Source organism: Danio rerio, chromosome 9, assembly GCF_049306965.1.
Source record: "Danio rerio strain Tuebingen ecotype United States chromosome 9, GRCz12tu, whole genome shotgun sequence".
NCBI lineage: Eukaryota > Metazoa > Chordata > Actinopteri > Cypriniformes > Danionidae > Danio > Danio rerio.
Genome location: NC_133184.1, coordinates 34,430,226 through 34,453,259, shown reverse-complemented (window position 1 = coordinate 34,453,259; position 23,034 = coordinate 34,430,226). Strand labels below are relative to the sequence as shown.

Below are 23,034 nucleotides of genomic sequence, written 5' to 3'. Positions count from 1 at the left end.
AGTTAGCCATAAATTATTTGCCTTTTAGTGTAAAGCACTGCTCATTTGCATCAATTTGTAGTGGGCGGAGGAAAGTAGTGAGGGGTGTTTAACTTTAGGTATGTATGTGTGAGTGTTTGAGGGGGGTCATCTTTGGTGGTCAGCACAGGCCATTCTTTGGTCTTGGTATCCTGTCGTATTCCCTTTGCCCCTGGACGCTTAGCATTTCCACACAAACACACACACACACACACACACACACACTCTTGGTCCACAGAGCTCAGATGCCTCCCCGCTAATTAGCAACAAGTCGGAGTCGCCCACTTCTGCGGGGCAGTAAATATTCCCACACACCCTCACACTCGCACAGACGTCCCTAACTCGGATACAAGATCCTCGTTCCCTCTCCATTCTTTGCCCTCTTTTCGGATTTTTATCACCTCCCCTTGTTTTGTTCCCACTTCTGCAGCCATCAATCATCCTATTGACCTATCTTGTTAGGGGAAACTCACAGACACGCCCCTTCGCCTCTTCCAGGCCTCGATCTCATCCCACGCTCTTTTTACATATACATGTCTGACAGAGCCCCAACGTCCAGCTCTGACTTATACCTTCATGGTGCATCCCGCTCTCCTGCACTGTTAATGGTCAGGACAGGGTTGTGTCCGTGGGCCGGACAGGGTCGTGGGGAGGTGTTGGAGGGGGGGTTAGATTTAGGGAACACTCTGGGTGGTACGCAGCCCCTGCAACGAACACAATGCCTCCTGTGTGCCTGTGTGACACACACCCTTGTTTTACAACAGGGGAGGAGACACCTTCAATGCCCCAATGATGTGAACCACCCTGAGCCTATTCAGGGTGACAAACGGCCACCGCTGGCTCCTGCGACAAACACATGCACAGACAGACCGCGACTATCACACGCATAAACAGATTCTGCACACGGATAAATAGTGTTGATTTGCTGAATCGTCCTGGTCACTACTTAAAGTATGATAGGGAACACATGAAGACTACCTATTGTAGATGACATTAATTTGCACACTCAAATTCGAGGCCGATTTAATGAAAGGCTTTACCTTTCTCGTGTTGGCCTCTGAAAGAACCTTCTTGGCTGGCTCTCAGTGGAGTTGAATTGGTGTGGCTTTAATTGAATCAACTAGCTCTTTTCTTGTGCCGCACTTGTGAGGCCAGAGCAGCCAAATGGCTTGATGACAACGTAATGGCAAAAGAATTGAAAGAGTGGCGCTGCCAGAGGGGAGAGAAAACCCAACGGCATTCCTTCTCCTCTGTAACCATACACATAGTTGCACACTAGCATCAAAACACTGTTATGATCATCGAACTTGGATGAGTAGAATTGTTTTTTAGTAGAATTGAAAGATTTCAGGAATACTGCAGATGCTTTTATTGTAACAAATGTTTTATATATAATATCTAATTCAAATGTGCATACTGTGTATCCCCAAAACGTTTTTGTTTATTTATTTATTTATTATTTATTTTTTTATAACCAGATGGAATCTATGTACACGACCAGTCAAATGTTTGGGGTCATTTTTTTATTCTGTTCATCAAGGCGGAATTTATTAGATGTAAAAAAAGTTTTGTAATTTATTAAATATTTATTAAACTTTTAAATAACTGCTTTCTTATTGTATGTAGTTTCAAATGAAATTTTTACCCCAGTAATTATTGCTTTTATTACTATTACCAATAATAATAATAATAATAATAATAATAATAATAATAAGCTGAAAATTAATCTTTAAAATCACTGAAATAAATGATTACATTAAATTATAAACTACTCTTGAACAGCGCAATAGCATTTCACACTTTTACAATTTGTACTTTGTTTAATGAAATAAATGCAGCCTTGGTGAGCAGGAGAAGCTTATTTTAAAACATTTGAAAAACCACCTGACCTACTTGACCTGTAGTGTGTGTATATGTGTGTGTAAATTTGTATGTTAAAAAATATGTATCTAGTTTTTTTTTTTCACAACCTAAACATTAGTTGCAGACTCGGGTTGTAAGAAAACTACATGTGATAAGATATAAAAATATATAAATTGTTATTCACAATTAATCAAAATCACAAATGTTTGCATTTGTTGTGATTGAAAATCAGGGTTATCCTATAAAACAGAACTCCTTTGAAGAGTCTGATAATGTATAAACTTAATAAAAATAGTCTACAAATTAATATAAAGTTTTTTTTTTTTTTTTTTTTTTTTTTTTTTAGCTTAGAACTGAACGCAAGAAGTAATTTGTGGACTTGGAAATTTCCTAGCTAAACTTATAAAGATTTCCAGTTTTGGGTTGTGGCTGGAAGGACATCCGTTTCGTAAAACATATGCTCAATATATGGCATTTCACTGTAGCGACCCCTAATTAATAAAGAGACAAAGCCGGGGAAAAAAATGAATAAATGAATGAACTTATAAAGAATATCAGTTGCAATTGAATTATGTTTGCAAATTTTTCATGCTGATTCAATATAATGTATTAAAATAGAAAAGAAACAGAACGATGATGTACACTAGTAAACTCTAGAAAGGTTCAGACAGTCCTACACAAATAATTTTTTTTCTTTACATATTCCATTTGACAGCCTGTTTGTTTGTTTTGTTTGTTTGTTTGTTTGTTTGGTTGGGGGTTGACTTTATTAATCCCAAAGGTTAATTCACGTGTTACAGCAGAGCTCTCCATTCTATATATATATATATATATATATATATATATATATATATATATATATATATATATATACCTTAGTTTCAAACGAGTAGACACTTGTCCATATCTAATACTATTACAATTCAGTATGATTTTGGTTATACAAGCTGATCACTGTTGGAAAAAATTACTTCTTGTATCTTTCTCTGCAACACCGGGGTTGAATTATTCTGGCACGAAAAAAGCTTGCACATGCTTGGACTACATCTAAAAGGCAATGAGTATTGTGGTTCATCATACTGACAATTTTGTCCATCATTTGATCTGTCATCATTCTGTTCATTATTTCATCTGCCGCTAAAATGATTTGTCCATCATTCGGTTTCAACCAAAGAGACCCATCATAAAAGCAGCAGTTTTTTTTTTCCCTTCACTTCCAGCAAACCTCTTAGTTTTCTCTGAGAAGATCTCAGACTGACAGAAAATCTGCAGGAAGCAATTCTTTGAAGTTTTTCAGGTTTTGGTGACAGAGACCGTCTCGACCCCTGGTTGCTGTGAAAGTTTGGTATCAGAGAGGGATGGAGAGATGTATTCCTCCTAAAGAATCTGGCCGGAGACAATAGATCTGCGCACAGGCACTTGGTGAACAGAAGGGTGACACAGAGGGCAGCTCTCACCCACAACAACTCTCCTTCTTTGAAAACAAAACCCCAACCTGTTACTGCTTCAGTCTGCTTGTGGGAGGGGAAGCTCGTAATAAAGTTGCCTGCCCCCTCGTTAGACATCATGAGGGTAAAGCTTGTGTGTTTGACTCGAGCACTAGGGAGCAATAGCACAGGAATGCTGTCTTTCAACTGACATTTGGGAACAAGAGCTGTGTCATTCTGCTTTTCCTATGCATCTCTATATTGTTACCATCGCTTATCTGACCCCTTCTCATTTTTATCTCTCAGTAGTCTCTGAGAAGTTCTCAGACTGAGTTGGATTGGCTTTATAGAAATGTTTGGATGAATAAAAATGACAGCTTTCACTGCCAGACATTTACAGTACTTCATAAATGTGGTAATTTCATATATTATGAAATGGCATATTGGTGCTTTGATATTTTACATCATGTAACCATATATTTATTCAAGTGATATGCTTTTATACCAACATGTGAAAACCACCACCATAGCACCATACTGGTTAAACTAAAGCCATGATCCAGAGTTTATACATAGTTTATTACTTGTGCATGGATGATCCACAGGGCTATAAAGAAACTAAAACGGTCAGGGTAACACGTTACTAAAACAATGCAATTAACTTAACTACACTAAAGAGTAGAAAGTGTAATATAAAACATTTAATGTGGTAGTAAGAAATAAACAATTTAATATAATTTGATGTAAATGCTTGGGAAATCAGGGCTTTTGTTAAGCAGGGGTTTCTGGTTGTGTAATTTTATTTATATTCCCCTTAAAATTATGCCCCCCCCAAAATGATGGCAAACAATTTAGTTTTTTTTTTTCTTTTTAAGTACAACAGAACAAACAAACCACATTGTGTCAGAATATACACACTTTGCAGGTAAATATAAAATGAATTGCCATACATGTGGGTTTAGCTGTTGGAGATACAAAATATAGTGTTATGTAGTCATCAAAAAATCCTATAGGGTAGTATGGCAGTCAGTTTTCATGAGGGATTCTGGATTTGGATTGAGCACGTTTCAGGTCTACGTATATGAGAAAGAGTTCCCAGGTAGCAAAGAATTTACCATTAGAATTGGAACTCACAAATCCAACCCTTTCCAAAAGACTGACAGAGGCTGTATCTGTTAACCAGATTTGAAAAGAAGGAGGTAAAGGAGATTTCCATTTTTTTAGTATTAGCCGCTTGGCCATGCCTAGAGGCTTGTTGAATTTGTTTTGGAACGATGATGAAGTGTTCTGAAACACCAAAAGTAGCAAGCTCTGTGTCCAGTTGGAGGGAAATGTTAAAGGCCTTGGAGTATAAATCAAAAATATTTGTCCAGAAAACGAACAAAGAGGTGCAAAATACTTGTCACACATAGAGGGAAAAAAATTGTGTAATTTGGTTTTGGTATAGTGCAGGCAACGAATGAATAACTTCCGATTGTATTTACTGTGCCTACTGTTTACCGAACAGGACTGTACTGCAGTCAGCCACTTATGCCATAGTTCTTCTGATATCTCCAAGTTCATCCGCTCAAGCCAGTGTAAATTTCTCATTAGAAGCTGAGACAAAGGTTTCAATCAACCCAACAAAAATTAAAATGAATGGACTGAGGAGGGTTCAAGGAGACATTGAAAACATGTTTATCAGGCATAAATTTAAAGTTACAAATTTTAGATTTCACATAATGCCTTACTAGTAAGTTACCAAGGTCAACACAGTGGCACTGTGTAGTGCTGTTGCCTCGCAGCAAAAAGGTCGCTGGGTCGCAGGTTTGAGCATTGGCTGGGTCAGTTGGCATTTCTGTATGGAGTTTGTATGTTCTCCCTGCATCGCATGGGTTTTCTCGGCAGGCTCCGGTTTCCCCCACAGTCCAAAGACATGCGGTGCAGTTGAATTGGGTTGACTAAATTATCCGTAGTGTATGAGTGTGTGTGTGTGTGTGTGTGTGTGTGTGTGTGTGTGTGTGTGTGTGTGTGTGTGTGTGTGTGTGTGTGTGTGTGTGTGTGTGTGTGTGTGTGTGGATGTTTCCCAGAGATGGGTTGCGGCTGGAAGGGCATCCGCTGCATAAAAACGTGCTGGATAAGATGGCGGTTCATTCCGCTGTGGCGACCCAGGATTAATAATGGGACTAAGCCGAAAAGAAAATGAATGAATGAATGTAAGTTACGAAAAAAATGCGAATAGGGTAGATCAAACTTTTCTTTCAACTGACTGAATGACGCAAATCTTTCTTCATCCCTTTTCCTTCCAAACAAAGAATGTTCTAGCAAATAGTAGGGGGAAAAAAGAATGATTATTGAATATTGGTGAACACACGGAGGTCTCTGAAACTATTTCGTTTTATAACCCATATATGGCATTTTGCATTTTTACTATGCCTTTTGGAAAGCATATATTTTTTAATTCTTATATTTCATTTTTATATACATTACGGTACATATATTCGTAGACTTTTTTTTACTGCATGACCTGGTTTTAGTATCAGTGGCTCAACAAAACTCCTAAATTACAATCTTTGTAATTCTGGCTTGAAGGGACAGCCCAAACATTTTGTCATTATCAACTTTCATGTCATTCCATATCTCTATGGCTGAATGAATTATATGTTGTTCATGCAGCAAAAGGTTAAAACCATCAACAAAAAAGGTACTTAGGTTTCTTATTTTGACAGTCCCCTTTAGACACTATGGACTAAGAAATTTTATAATTGCATATCAATTACATTAGAGAATTAGTAGACTGAGAGTTTTTAAGAACAAACGGATTTATTTGACAATGTTATTTCAATGTAGCATCTGTTGTGGACCATGACAATAAAGGAACATTATGAAAGTGAGTAAACTTTTTCTTTCTTTCATCTCGTCCTGACATCATCTCATTTTCACGGGTCCATCTCGGCATCCCCTCTCCTTCACTCAAGTACACACACACAATCACACACCCCTCCTTTTCATCTGTCCCCCCTGCAGGATCAGGGGAGCAGGTTGTGGTAACATTTGTAGCATTTGGCTGCAGCAAATCCCACAGCTTTTTTCCTGAAAAGAAGCAGCCACCTTAAAAAAAGGGGGGCTCTTCTCAAGCGAAGCCCCTGGTCTTTCTACAGCTCTCAGCGGTCTTCTTGCCCCTCACCATCGCCTGCAAATCCCCCTTTATCCGCTGGCAGCCAGATGGGGTGGCAGGAATAATAGGCAGAGCCTGATGAGCACCATTCAATTTGTCCAGCCGTGTAAAGGAGCTTGTAAGCCGTTCCATTTGAGCAGGGTGTAATAGTAGCCAGGGGAGCAGAGGCTATGTTAAGACTTAATTACCTACTAATGGCTGTTGTAGGGACAAAAGACTTGTGTAGACCCCAACAACTTACACTCCTGTAATAGAGGAGGAAGATGTGGAAGGGGGGGCTGATTATTGAGATGTGGCCAGAAATTTCTGGTGTCTCAATCTTAAAAATGTCATCAATGCAACTTTATTCAACAAATATATGAGGTGTCTGAGTTGGAAGAAAGAAGAGACAGGGAGAGAGAAAAAAACATTGCTGGGTGTACTTTGATTTTCTTTAGAAACTTGAGAGAAAAGGTTTTCTTGTTTTTTTTTCCTCATTCTTTTTCTTTTCTTATTCTCTTTCTTTTTCAGTTGGAGGGAAGATTAGCAGGATTAAGACTGGCTCACATATGCTGCTCTTCACTATTGGCATTCAGCACAACACAAGCCCAACTGCCACCCAGACGGGGAGAGAAAGAAACAGACAAGGGTGAGAGTGAGTGAAAGTTTTCCTTCCATATTAAAGCATTGCTACACTGAAGCAAACCTGTTTACAATATTTGTGTAAAGGAAAAAGGCGTATGGCGAGAAAAAAAGAGAAAGGATGCTGAGAATTTGGGATGAGGTTGCAGAAATTGGCTTCCATTTATTTTACAGCCCCATTACGCATATACAAACACTGTTAATTAATAATCTCTGTATTTTGTGATTTCACATGTTTTCTGTTTATTTGTTCTTAATTACATTTTGGGACCTTGATCTCTACTCTGTCCACTTTTGATGTTAAGAATTCAACTCTACAGTTTAACGAACTGACTTTTATTGTCATTTTAGTAGAATGAAATAATATAATGTATAAGAAATGATATATAGAGAAATAAGTCTGTAAAAGTAACAGAAAATCTACTGGCAGTTTATTACAAGGTCTTTGTGTCATAATATACAACATCAATATATCACTTTCCTAGTAAAGTATGTAATAGTATACTGTAGTTAACATATTAAAATATTAATAAAAGTATTTTTTTTTTTACTTTTCAAGAAAGATCAAGGTCCCATAATGCAATTCAAAAGCATGAATAAGCCAGGAACAATAAAAGCTTACAGAATATGGAAAACTGCTAATTTACGGATATTGTTTATGATGTAGTATACTTATTGTATTAAAACAACTATAATAGGTAAGTACTAGCAATGAACCTTTATGAAAATTAGCGATAGTTTTACATCTAGTAAAAAAAAAAAAGAAGGTTATTGTATGTTAGCCACAAAATACTCATGGTTTGGCACTTTAGCCATATTACTTGTAGTAAAACTGTGGTTTTGCACATTTTGATTGATCTGCCAGAAAATTAAATATAGTTACTGTAATTTCTTAATACTTTTTTAATACTTAATTTTAATTTTATTTGCACTATTGCTGTGTATATTTTATTATTTCTCTTGTTGTTTTATTGCTCGTTGATTGTACAGTGTCCTTGAGTTGCTAGAAAGGCACCTTTAAATAAAATGTATTATTATTATTATTATTATTAATATTATTATTATTATTATTTCACTACATTAAATCCTTAGTTCATTTTTTGTAATGGAATCCATCCCTTAAACTCTGCTTTAACTCATGTTATGATTCTCTGTAGTGGAACATTAACAAGTAAAAATAAAGTGGGATCTAGAGGTCTTTAACCACATATTCCAATATTTAAAGTAAGCCCCCATTATTTCTGTAACATGGAAAACATTTGTCAATGCCAGTTATAAAAAGCTGCCAAATGCATTCTGTCAGTGAACATGACATCTTTTGATGTTCATGGTGTTTGAGAACTTGAAATGAAAACATGAACTTGGTCAACCTGTTAAAGTTTGTTATGACTTTATGAAACTGTACTTTTTGAAGTCATAATCATTATAAAAATTAAAACTGTTTTTTAAGCAATAGTTTAATAGTTTTTTTTTAGATTTTAATTTTGATGGGAATAAAACTGAATTTGAGAGTAAACTAAAAAAAATAATAGGATACTTTTAAAATACTTAATTAATTTAATTATATAAAATACTGAATTAAAAAAAAAATTGTTTAAATAAACTTTTGGAAGACATTGAAAATTTAGTTCACCCAAAAAAAATGAAAGTTCTGTTATTACTTACTCTGACTATCTTCAGAACAAAAATTAAGATATTTTAGATGAAATCCACAATCTACCTCATCCTCCATATACAGCAATGGCCCAGAGATGTTCAAAGTTCAGAAAAAGAAGCAAAAATATTGTCAAAACTTTCCATGTGGCTTCAGGATTTTTACTGGAGTCAAAGCTCCAAGAACTTTAAGAATATGTTTGTTTGCCTATGACTTTATTCGTCTCGGGATTGTTGCTGTCTTAATTACACATGAGTGTGTAATTAATAACAGAATTTAGAAATTAGAAATTGTTTTACAAACCTAAATCAGAAAAAGTTGAGACAGTCTGGAAATCAAAAAGAAAAAAGTAATTTATAAATTTACTTTGACTTGTATTTCATTGCAGACAATACAACGGCACATTATATAATGGTTCCTCATTATTTATTAATTTTTAAATTTGTTTTATTTTATTTTTTTTATATTTATTTATTTATTATTTTAATGAACATGTATTCCAGTTTTGGTTCTTGCAACACAATATTATACCACAATATTATAATACTAAATGTAGTAGTAGCCCATGAAGTTTCAATGTAAAATAGGAATGGTTGCCAGACCCTGCAGAATTGTGTAGTACCTTGAATAGTATACTGAAGATGTTCAAGTTTAAGATGTACCTCTAATATCCAATGCTTGTGAGATGGTGAGTTTTTCCATATGTGAATGATCAGAAATCTTGCTAATAATTTAGAAAATACAATGATTATCTACATGTGTAGTTGTATTTCTTCTGAAACAACATTAAATATAGAAATTAAGGGATTAGGGTCAATAGCTTCATTGCATATAACCTAAAAAAATTCTGTCCAGAATAGTGACACTCTCAAAACACATGACTCAATCACTGGTGGTTTTAGATTATTGGCTAACCCTGGGTTGGTTTAATCAGGCTATATATATATATATATATATATATATATATATATATATATATATATATATATATATATATATATATATATATATATATATATATATATTTATATATATATATATATATATAATTATATTATATATAATTATATATATATGTATATATATATAAAATACAATTGTATTATTTTCTTAACAGAACAGCATAAAATGTTGATGCTGCATGTGACATGAGTGTCAGATGCACATTGAATACATGCAGAAGCATACATTTTGATTCTGTAAAGTAACGTGCTTATGTTATGGGTTAATCGTGCAGAAAAAGCTGAAAGTGAACTCCAGCTGGATTCATTAACTTAAGTATGACTGCAGTTACAGCGCTGGCTAATTTAGCTCTTAGGGTTAACAGTTTTTACACATATACACACCTCTGCCCACCTCATTATTGGAATGCACATGCGAACACCTCATTATCTCATAAAGGTAATGAGAAAAGAAGAGCCTGGCTTTGCCAACAGGCAGAAATAAGCACTCAGTCTCCCTCCACACTCAACCACCAGGCTAACATTCATTTACCCTGAGGTGGCAAAAGCTCTCGTGTGGAACGTTTGCCTCTTTCCCTGTGGCAGGCCCTTATTAAATAAATAGCTTTTAATTAAATGGCATAAAATGTTGCCAATTCTGTATTTTTTGTGATTTCAGTTGATTTAATTTTGTGCACCTGAACTGTGAAGTTTGAATAAGCTGTAAAATGCTGTCTGTGACCTGGCAGTGATGTGGAACATGGACAATAGTTTAGACTGAAATGTTCTGCAAATGAAACTGGCAATGAAAATTCTGCCATCATTTACAGCCCTTTTACTATTCTACTTTCTTCTGTTGAAATAAAAAGAAGATATTTTGAATAAAGAAACCTTTAACCAAAAAATTAAATATAGTCTTCAAATGATCAAGTTTTTTAACAATTGGTTACCATTCTTGGAGCATGTCAAATCTCTGAAACTTGAAGCAGTTACTGTTGAAAGAATAGTTGCCCATCTTTCACTTATAGTTTGTACCTTCCAAATTAGTACTAGTGCTGATATAGCGCTAGCATGCAACTCTTCTTGACATAAATCCACAACTTTGAAGAACATGCCCCCCCCCAGCCAATTCAGTTGAATATATTTCCCCTTTTCTCTCTCTTTTCATTTTTTCTGTTTTCTTTTATTATCATTGTTTATTTTACCTAATACACCATACTGCCAACGTAAACTTTCAGTACTGACCAGTTTATATGCTTAATTTGTAAAATCAATGCACAACATATATTGTTTATGCATATCATATTCTGTGTGCAATATGAGGATCATAGTGGGGTTTATATTTATTCTTTTAATCCTCCTGTTGTGTTCAAGTCCCGCCCCTTATACTGTAGTCTTTCCGGTCATAAGTGACCCATTGTTTTAAGTGCTAATAAATATAGCACAGCAACATTTTTCAAAATAAAATTTTTATTCAACATTCTTTTGCTGTGAACAATGTCTCAAAGAAGTGTTTAACATAGATGTATTGAATTTAACATAAAATATCTGCAGTGAAATTACAAATATCGAGTGAGTGAGTGAGTGAGTGAGTGAGTGAGTGAGTGAGTGAGTGAGTGAGTGAGTGAGTGAGTGAGTGAATGGGTGAGTGGGTGGGTGGGTGAGTGAGTGAGTGAGTGAGTGAGTGAGTGAGTGAGTGAGTGAGTTAGTTAGTTAGTTAGTTAGTTAGTTTTCTGTCTGATGGATGAATATAGTCTGGATTCCCATTCATTTCCTATGGCAGTCACTTTTGACCGGGAATACCACAGGTGTAACAAGGTTGACTAAACCACTAAAAATTCAATGAAAGATGTGATCATCACTTTCATATGTTCAAATGAATAGTGTGGAGGATATTGAGGCAATACAAAAGATATTGTTTTAGAGTGTTTTAAGTTGTAAATTGGTCAGATTTGACCCAAAAACGACAGGAAGGTTAATCAATTTTGTACTGTTATATATTTTTGTTTTTATTTTTTTCTATTTGTACTGTTATTTTCTCTGCTACTTTTGTTTGTTAACTGTTATAAAAATCTGATAAATAAATCTTTTAAAAAAGAAACCTTTAACCACTGACTTTCAAAGAATTTGTTTTTCCTAATGTAGAAGTTGATGTTTACAGGTTTTCAGCTTTCTTTAAAATATATATTATTGAGTGTGTTCAACAGAGGAAAGAAATCATAAAGGTTTGGAACCACTTGAGTGAGTAAATTTTGGGTGAACTATCCCTTTAATTACAATTGCTTGAAACTGCTCCACAAAACACACAACTACCTACCTCATTAGGCTTTCGGGAAACATTTTACAATAACAGTAGATGAATAATGACATATTAATATGTAAACTAAACATTATTACGAATGAATGATGAGTTAAGGTGTGCCCTATTCATGAACTAGCTTTAACAGCATGAGTCACATGAGTGATAATTACTTGTTAGTATATGATTGTGTGTTAATTTGTGCATTAATTACCACATTCGTTTATGCTTAATTTAAACATCATGAACTCATGATATGTTACTGTATAATTGTCATGACTTTACTTGGAGGGTCACATCATCATTAACCCATTCTTAACTACTCATGAACTCCTTATGCACATCCAATAGTGTGTTTACACTGAATAACAACAGAAAAGTGTTCTGCCAACATCAAACGTTTAAACACAGGAGTTCATGAAAAGTTAAGGATGGGTTAATGGTGATGTGCCCCTCCAAGTAAAGTCATGTCATGATAATACATTAACAAATCATGAGTTCATGTTTGTTACATTTAGCTTAAACGTAAATGTTCATTGATACATTAATTAACAACATGTACTAAGAAGGTAGTCATTATTCACAGCCATGTGACTCGTGTTGCAGTTAAAGTCATGAGTAGTGCACACCGCAACTCATCATTAATTCATAATAAAGTAATGTTTAGTTTACATATTAAAACATTATTATTTATGTACTGTTAAGGTGTTACCAGCTTTAGTATACTTATGTAATCTCTCTGTGATGTGGCCAGACTCCAGTCTTGTTGAAGCAGGTCTGTAAAAATAAGTGTGCATCTTTATCGCCGCCTCAGTCTGATCTGAATCAAGAGGTAATGACGTCAGGCATGCACGCTCTTAATTAGCCTTAATTGGCAACATTCTCGGCGGACTACGGTTACCAAAGTTGGGATGAATCGAGGGCAGACCGACCCCTGTCTTCCTCTCTCTGTAATTGCTCCCAAGACAGTTGTCAGTCAGCGTGTGTTGTGTGTGGGGTGCGTGTGAATTCGTGTGCATTCTTCCCTGGGTGACATTTCACATAATTATATGCGCGAGGAATAAACTGCAGCTCTGACAATAGGGCTCTTTTCTGTCACCCCCCGTTTCTAATCCAGACTGTCGCGGCATATATTACCATTTTGGTACACTTAACAAGTGAGATTACCGGAATTCATAATGAAGGAACTGAACTACAACTTCTCTCCGACACCGCCGGTTTTAAACCAGCTCATTTGCATAAGCGTATTTAACGAGAGTAAACAAGCAAACAGACAGACGGGACTGTCCGCACGGGGATAACAACCAAACAACAAGAGCTCATAGATGCTTCAATGAAAATATGTTAAAGACCTTGATCTGATGATGCAGAATTCTGTCTCCAAAACTCATTGACGCGTCTCTGTTAAATCTACACCTGTGGAGCAAGAGAACAATCCACTGATTGCCAGAGCTTTTTGATCAATTTTCTTTGTCTTTCTGTCTGTTTTTCCCTAAATATATCAACATGAACAGCTGCAGATATCTGCTAAATATAGGTTAAGGGGCATGTAAATTATGCTCATAAATATGCGCATTTGACATCCCCTACTTATGCCATCTTTTACCCCAAACAACTTCTGCTTGACCATATTGGCCTAATTGAAATGTTTCAGATCATAACCGTTAAAAAGCATTTTGCACGCCTCGTTTAGTAACGTTTTAAATGCGTTTAACGGCTGAGATCAGTCAGCTGTCAGGCGTCCGCATGGGGTCACCGGGTTAAAACAATATGCGCGCATTCAGACCGCAAAACTGTCTGCAACAACCGCGGGCAATCCGGCAAGAGACGATCACGACCACGGAGAAAATCTTGCATCGGCATCCATCTATCCACGCGTCAGACAACCTATTTTTGGTTATTGATTATTGAGCTGCGCGGATGATTCATTAAAAAAGTAAAAGGTCAAATTAACAATCTATAATAAGAAAATAACTTATAAAGAATATTTCAGATAAATAAATAATACGCAATAATAATAATAATAATAATAATAATAATAGTTATAATAATAATAATATAATAATAATAATAATAATAATAATAATAACAATAATAATAATAATAATAATAATAATAATAATAATAATAATAATAATAAAAATTTGCCAACTTAAACATAGTCTAATATCTGATGTTGTAAATAATAATATAATAAATATTAAGATTTTGTTTAGTAAATTATTCAAATATAAAATTTCCTCTGAATCCTCTTTTTTATTTGTTAGGCCTGATTCAACCTGCAGTGCTTTTGCAGCTTAAACAGTTAATAGGGATAAAACAAAAGTTTTTCACTAGCCTGAAAGTTATTTGCCAACATATGCGCCACCCAACTTAACTTAATAACTTCAGTACAGATTGCACAGTTTGTTCAACCGACTTTCTGTAATCTAAACCGCAACGATGTTTTGTGAGGATGCACCATATGCGAAGTGTGTCTAATGCATTTAATGATGCCTCAGTTTTTTGCAGTGACATCAGGTTTTAGGACCCCCCCACTGGAGCTCATTGGTTCTTGACGGGCTGTCGGAAAAGCGTTGACATTGTCCCGGTGACTTGCCCCCGGGTGGTGGGGAGGAGGGACCGCCTATAAAACACCCGTCGTCACTCTCGGGCGTGCCAAACACAAACACTGCACGAGTGAACTGGAATAGCCTTACAAGTCAATTCTGCAAAGCCACACACCAGCACGCGCTTGCACCTGCTACCGGTAAGTCAGAATATATAGAAAATGTATGCAATGATTTTACTTGTATAAAGTATTTAAAAAAATACTATTAGTTAACGTCTGCGTTATTTTGGCTGTTACATGATTTCCCTTCAATTATTTAGTGTAGAAATTTGTTGTAGGATACTGTTAGTTACATTACTACTTTAAAAAATAATAACTTTATAATTATAACTTTGTCATAATTATTATAGTTTGTCGCAACTAAATTATTGAACAGTTTGGCTCAAATTTAAACAGCTTTAGTAAACTTTGTGGAGTTGCCGAGTTGTTATTAATCTCCATATTAAATCTGCTTCCCTACATTTATAACAAATTAATGCTTTTTAATTAGTTTTTAATTCCATATTAAGTGTTTTTCGTTGCATCTTAGTTTTGTTGGGTTTAATAAGTGCTTTCTTTTTAGGGAATATCGACATCCTCGAGAAACTGAGAGCGCACTGAACGCCATGGACTCTGACACGAGCCGAGTGTCCAGCAGACCTTCTTCTCCTGAAGGCGATGATCTTTTTCTGTCCGCCGTCAAGAAGTCCGTGGGTTTCTCCGGCGCCGTCTCCTCCACGCAGAGCGATTCTCCACCGGAGTTAAGAGGTGCAGATCTGCGGGGCATCTCCAGCGCTGAGGAGGACTCAATGGCTCTAAAGATGCTCTCCAAAAAGGACCGTAAACTTCTCTCCGAGAATGAGCTGCAGAGCATGCGCCTAAAGATCAACAGCCGCGAGAGGAAGCGCATGCACGACCTTAACATCGCCATGGACGGGCTCCGGGAGGTCATGCCCTACGCTCACGGGCCGTCTGTGCGCAAGCTCTCTAAAATAGCCACTCTGCTGCTCGCGCGCAACTACATCCTTATGCTGAGCAACTCGCTGGAGGAGATGAAGCGGCTCGTGAGCGAGATCTACGGCGGAGGGAGCGGGGCCCATCACGCCGGTTTCCATCCGTCCAGTTGTGGCACTCTTACGCACGCGGCGGCGGCTCCGTTACCGGGTCACCCCGCTGCTGTCTCGCATTCCTCTCACCCGGTGCACCATCCTCTGCTTCCACCAGCAGTCTCCACCGCAGCATCTCTTTCCGGGACGGGGCTTTCAGCCGTCAGGCCGCATCACGGACTCCTCAAAGCCCCGTCAGCCGGCGCTGGGCCTCTGGGCGCGGGTTTCCAGCACTGGGGTGCGGGGATCCCTTGTCCGTGTAGCATGTGCCAGGTGCCTCCGTCTCACGTTCCCGGTATGAGCGCCGTCAGCATGCCACGGCTGACCAGTGACTCAAAATAAAGTGAACTTTTGTAAAAGAACTTTGAGAAGCCACCACAGACTTTTATATATATATATAAAAAACTGTAATATCGTGTTTATGGTTTATGACTAAACAATGTGTTGTGGGAATCAAATAGAGCTGAAGCAAAGAAGAATGGATCAAAGCCACTAACATAGAGTTTTCTAACACTTTAGCATTTCTGTGTATAGATTTAGTTGGAAATGGCAAACCTTCCTTAGCCCTCGACTATAGGACTGAAAGAACAAGTCTAATGTGAAATAGAATTACAGCACAAAGTAAAATAAAGCCGATTCATGCTTTAGTTAAATAGGGCTAAGTAGTTTGATGGGCCACTACTATTAATAAAAATGTCCTTGAAAACATAATGGTTGTAAATATGTAGATAGCGTTTGTACAGTTTGAGAGATTTTATATTCCTTCCCCAGTTTATGTTTGGGGCAAGAATTCATTTGCCAAGCGCTCTTTGTAAAGAAGCACCTGTTCATTCCTGCACAATATATTTCTACATTTGCATTTCTTCCCTTCTCCTTACTTCATAATTGATAGTTATTTCTTCTTTCTGCACAAGCTTATCCGTCATTACCGATGCGAAGAATGATCAACTTTTATTTTTTTATAATAAAGTGCAAAATGCTATTTATTTACTTATTTCGATGGTATTTTCAAATTAATGTGCGGTGAATGTTTGAGTCCTAACTGTTAAATAAATGTTTTAAAATGATTTACTTGTTTGTGTTTCATTAACTTTTTTCATTATGCAAACCCACACAGCTCACATCCTTTAGCATCATCTATCTATCTATCTATCTATCTATCTATCTATCTATCTATCTATCTATCTATCTATCTATCTATCTATCTATCTATCTATCTATCTATCTATCTATCTATCTATCTATCTATCTATCTATCTATCTATCTATCTATCTATCCATCTATCATCTATTTTTTAAAATAAAAACACCTAAAAATCTATTTAATATTTTTTTTTATTTAATTTTTTATTTTAGTTCGCATTAGTGTTTGCGTATTTTGGGAAACAAATAATCACTAATTCGAGAACAAACAGAGAATGCTCAGACTGACACCATTTATTTTGTTGTGGACTGAAACAAAACTGAAACAAAGATGGTCTAAAGAAAGAGAATGTTCAACAATTTATATAGTCGGAGCGTAATCTCTGTGAGGCAGATTTACTGAAATTAGAATGTTTTGTAATACAGCTTATATTCAATATACTGATAAATTAGCCAACTCGATTCATTCTTCAAACCTAAATTTTAGTTTCTTGAAATATTTTAAAGCATGAAATTATCTGAAGAATTAGTTTTTTCAGTCTTCTTTCGTGAATTCGCATTATTGATTTGTTAAATTTGAAATTAAATCTAAAAAGCAAAAAACTAATTCATACATGCTGAACTTTTGAGCACTTAGCCAATATGTTGTAATGTTCGTTTGCGTGAAAAAAGATGCAGAAAATTAAAAAGAAATTATGAAGAAGCTAATTGTGTTGGAAATAATGTCGCAAAAATTTTTCATGTCGCAAAATATTATCAGTAATTTGGATCTTTAGAATAGCCTCATTTTTTCTCTTCTCCGTGACCACCTTTACATGTCACCCCAACGGTTCTGCTATTGGACTGTTTTCCAAATGAGACCTGGTAGAATTCCCTATTAACTTTCATAAAGCATATCGGATTCATTCAGGGGAAAAACTACCTTCATGTTTTTTTAGGCTTCAAGGATGAGATCATTTATTTAGAATGCAGAAAACGCATTTAAAGTCGTGCACTACAGAATATATGCAGAAAGAGAAGAAGCTGCGAGATGGGGGAATAAATAAAGGAGTATTAGGTGGAATACATAACTAAACGCCAGCAGCTGGATGGCAGATTGCGCTTTCTGTTGCAATGTTTTCCAAGGGATTTTTTGAGCTGGAACGATATGGAGTGAAGCTGGTTTATGAATATTCATATTTGCCACTTGTTTATTTGTTTGTCCGTTATATTGATTCGTTATATTAATTTTGTGCAACAAATAACCATTTTTATTTTACATCAACAGTAGTGATTAGTATAGAAGTTATTTTTTTATTTATACAGTTTAATTTAATTTAGTTTACTTGAAATATTTGTATTCATTATAAATTACTGATTTATTCTAGGTGCATTTTGGCTGTCTTCGCGCCCCAGTTAAATTCAACAAACTGGTGAACAAACCAACACATCTTTAGGTAAGTTTCAAACTTTCAGTGAATAAAGTTTCAGTATTGCAACGACCCAGTAATTTGGACCCCAGATTGAGCTCTATGAAAGCAAACAGGCTGCTGGTGTCTTGTCTTCCTTCACTAACATCTGCTTGTTAGTAATCTTCAGCCGCCTCGCCCATTTGCTCCGCGTAAAATGCAATTACCCCGAAAGGTAATGAGAATTACACGCTATCACATTTCCAAATTAATCAGGGCTGCGTTTCCCAAAAGCATCGTAAGCCTAAGAAGTTCGTAGAAATGATCGTACGACTGATCTTAATATTACGGTCTGTTTCCCAAAAGCATCGTAACTTAAGTAGCACTTGAAAATCTTAGTGGATCTACGAGTGCTCTGGAGTAATCGTAAAGCCTTAAGTGCATCGTAAGGAGACAGAGTTATGAGGGCACCTGCTGGACAACCGGCAAATTGCACCTACAATTTACTTCTCTTCAAAGTCATTATTCATTTTATTTGTACGTATATCTCTATTCATTTATATTTTCTACACATTACACAATTCAATATACAAATAATAATGAATAAAGAAAAAAATAAAAATTACATAATAAATGTTAGAATGAAAAAAAAATTACACTGTTGTATATGGACATTTCGAGGGTAGTAGGCTATATTTTTGTCCTATTAGCAAATGCACATCAGGTGGGGATAATTAGGCTAAACTTTTCGAAAATAAATGTAAGAGCTTATTTATTTATTTATTTATTTATTTACTTATTTATTTATTTTGATGTGAGATAAGCAATTTTTGATAAAGAAATTGATAAATAATTCTACTTAATTAAGGTTTCATATAAATATCGAAAATGATGCTGATGTCATTTCCGGCAAGGACTGTTAGAATTAGTTTTATGCGAGATTGGAGCAAGACAGTGTTTTTACAGTACGACATTTCCAGTTAATTTATGTTTTTAAACTGGCTCAAAAATATATTTTTTTATGTTATTCGAGTTGAATCTACATTCACACAAGTAGAAGAAGAATTATATGGATTGCTATAACATGTGCAACAATAACGAGCCATTCTATAGCGTGACATTTCAGCACTTAACAAACGGATAGCGACTCCTAAGTTGCACTTAAAGCTGGGCTACGTGCAATTGTGTTAAGTGCATTTTTGGGAAACGCACGTGAAACAATAACGAACGTTCGCAAAATGACTCGTAGAAAACGCTCTTAAGTGCTAAGATCAATCGTTATCGGGAAACGCAGCCCAGAGCAGCACCTCCCCCGCAGAGCCACTCCACACAGGCCACCTTAACGAAGATCCCCTCTCACCGACTGACTAACTAAATGACACATGTTCACAGATGCTAATGGGCATCCCTAAAACGCGTGGATGAACTTAGCAAATCCATGAAAGTAACTTCAATCCAGCGCGCAACAAACTTTGTGTTCTGTAAAACAGGTCGCACTGCGTCCGCCCAGGTCTTTTATCTTTCCTTAAATACAGAGTTGTTTTACATTAGGTGTTTTAAGTAAATTACCAAAGACGCTATAGGGAAAAATATTTGTCAAAGTCAACACGCGCTGCTTAACTTTGTTAAGGCGGCATTTTCTTTCGGATGGCATAAAACCTGATGCCTGTATAGAAGTATATCATACCCAGCAAACAATGAGTTGGCGGACCGTCAGCGTTTTTTGGTCGGCACAAATTCAGCGGCTTGATATGGGCGGACCGCCGTCGGCTTACCAGCGGCAAGCCGCCCATTCTAAAAGTTATGTCGGCCCACCGGCGTTTTTTGGGTGGCACGCCACCAGCGGATTACCGTGGGTGGACCGCCGTCTGGACACCAGTGGCTAACCGATGGCCGACCCGGTGATGTTTTTAATGTTGTTGGCTGTTCTGTACCTGATATAAGTACTTTTGTTTAACACTTTTTACATTTTAAACGAATGAGGCACTAAATAAAAATATAGTTAATAAAAGCAAAGTTTAGTAAATAAAACTACAAGAGGTTTTAAATATAACAGGTTATTATTAAAACAAAACAAAATTAAGTTTAAAAATCAAGATTTAATATTAAATGTCATTATTTAATATGTTTATGAATTGTTTAAATGTTTATGTAAATGCTGCGTGACTTTAAAGTGTCCATTACCGAGCCCCATTCAAGCACTGCAGCAGAGAGCGTTGTCATGGAAACAGAGCAACGACACGACACCTGCCCGTCAACAGCACTTCTCTCATGCGGCAGTTTTCACTAATTTCAGGTAAGTTTAGTCGCTAAAATCACGCAAATGTTACATACAACTGTTTCTGACACTTTTCTTACTGGTAATTGACATATTTCTGTTGAACATGTTTTTTATAGAGACTGTTGTGTCTTTGGAAAAAGTCCGTTAGAGTTTTAGCAGAGGTAACGTTAGCATTAGGCTAGCTATTGTTTATAAAAGTGTTGGCTTTTAATTACATTTTATATGTAGATGAGAGGTTTGACAATGTTTTATTGGAGGTAGTCTACTTTATTAAGCCTAAAATAAGCACTGTACTGTCAACAAGAGCGAATTAAAATGTTAAAGTTAGTACATATGTGTTACTTTAATATTTCACAGTAATGTAAACTAACATTAATTTTAAAAAGTGCTCTGTGGTTTCAGAAGTGACGAAATTACCCCTACGACAGAAGAAAAGAGCCAAGATGGGGAGCTAATCACAGAGCTGGAGGAAACACAGGTAAGACTATAATTAACTGTTAAATAGATTCATGTGCATTTTTATAAGAAATCCCTACATTATCATGCATCTGATACATGTCTTGATTGCAGTTATTTTAGTTTTGACATCCAAACATAAGTGAGTGGTTTTAAAAATGTTTTACATTGCTTTTCTCAAAGCTGAATTTACAGCATCAGTGCTCCAGTCCAAAATGTAATATTGTATTCATAATTTGCTGCTGTTCAAGCAAGATTTCTTATTTTTATCATGTTTTGTTATTTCAGGATTCATTGTTGAATAGAAAGTTTAAATTGAAAAGTATTTGAATCAGAAATCTTAACTCTCTTCTGATCTGTTTTATGCACCCTTGTTTAATACAAGTATCCATTTCTTAAAATGTGTTAGTAATATATATATATTTTTATTACTTCTTTCTAGATTTTGGATCGTCCTCCACTCACTCTACCACTTTGTTTTTCCTTGCCAGATTTCATTCAAGGTAAGTAATATTATAGTGTCACTTAAAAGTATTCCCAATGATTAATTTTATTAATGCTAATATTAATATCAACTGCATCAAACAAATTAGCCTATTAGAATGATTTCTGAAGGGTCATCTGACACTGGAGTAATGATGCTAACAAATCAGCTTTGACCTCACATTAATAAAATATATGGTCACATTTTATTTTCATGGTCTGTTTGTTGAATTTAAGGTGCATTGCATCTACATGCCAACTAATTCTCATTAGATTATAAGTAGACTGTTAGGGTTGCGGTTAGGGTTGGTGTAAGTTGACATGTACTTGGTAAATTAAGGGTTAGGGTTAGGGTTAGGGTCGGTTAATGTCTGTTGAAGGAGCAGAATCAACAGATATTAAGCAGACAGTCTATTAATACTCAAATGGACCATTTACAATGTATTGAAATTAAAAATCATTATTTTAAACTGTAAAAATATTTCAGTGTTACTTTTAAAGTGTAAATTAATGTTATCGATCAAATCAATGCAGTCTTGATGTCCAATAAAAAATACAAACATTAATGTCAATAATGATCTAGTTACTGATGATGGACAAAAATGATGACTGATGATTCTGTTATTTCAGGATAAGAAAGAAGCCTGCTACAAGAGAGACAGCGGAAGGGAGCCTCCAAGACATTTTTATTAGGATCTGCTAATCATGAGGGGGCAGACAAAAGAACCTGCATTTTCCTTCAGCTTAATATCAGGGGTCGCCACAGCGTAAGGAACTGGATATTACTTTGGCATATGTTTTACACAGCCTTCCAGCTGCAACCCAGCACTGTGAAACACCCATACACTCTCGTATTCACAGACACTTCTACACTATGTTCAAATTCACCTATAGCACAAGTGTTTGGACTGTGGTGGAAACCCACACCAAAACAGGGAGAACATGCAAACTCCACACAGAAATGCCAGCGGACCCAGCCGGGACTCATACCAGCAACCTTTTTGCTGTGAGGTGACAGTCTGAGCCACTGTGCTGCCCCAGTGTAGTTATTAATAACCTCCAGATGTTTTACAGTTTGATTTTGTAATAATAATGCACGTTTACATTTATTGTAATATGTTAATATTTATTCGCAATGTAATTTATTTTTATGTTAATTATAATAACGTTAAATGTCATAAGAATGTTATAATTTAATATAATATTATAATAAATAATTATAATAATGTTAAAATATAAATAATACAAATTTTTTTAATAGTTTATTTTTATAATGAGAAGTCTCAAAGTTTGTCTTTATTATAGAAACTCGTTGAATGGTTACCACTTTACAATAAGGTTGTATGTATTAGTTAATGTATTTACTAACATAATAAACAATACATTTATTACAGTATTTATTCATCTTTGCTAATGTTGGTAAATGGTAAAAAGTTGTTAATTGTTTATTCATGTTAACTCGCAATGTATTAACTTATGTTAACAAGCATGACTGATTTTATTAATGCATTAGTAAATGCTGTACATAAATTATGCTGTACAGGTATTGTTCATATTAGTTCATATTTAAACCATTAACATTACTTATAAAACTACTGTAAAATGTA

The 23,034-nt window shown here is 35.6% G+C and overlaps 1 protein-coding gene and 1 long non-coding RNA gene across 2 annotated transcripts; both read left to right on the top strand.

The window, feature by feature from the left end:
* The first annotated feature begins 14,655 nt into the window (after nucleotides 1–14,655).
* On the top strand, nucleotides 14,656–16,736 carry olig2 (oligodendrocyte lineage transcription factor 2). The gene is given in 2 exon segments (NM_178100.1): nucleotides 14,656–14,729; nucleotides 15,154–16,736. A coding segment is annotated over 1 exon segment (822 nt). The 5' UTR covers nucleotides 14,656–14,729; nucleotides 15,154–15,196; the 3' UTR covers nucleotides 16,019–16,736.
* Nucleotides 16,737–20,403: 3,667 nt separating this feature from the next.
* On the top strand, nucleotides 20,404–22,716 carry si:ch211-165b19.11. The gene is made up of 4 exons (XR_002459560.3): nucleotides 20,404–20,503; nucleotides 20,891–20,966; nucleotides 21,387–21,447; nucleotides 22,058–22,716. It is a non-coding gene; the product is annotated as a si:ch211-165b19.11 (long non-coding RNA).
* Nucleotides 22,717–23,034: the final 318 nt, after the last annotated feature.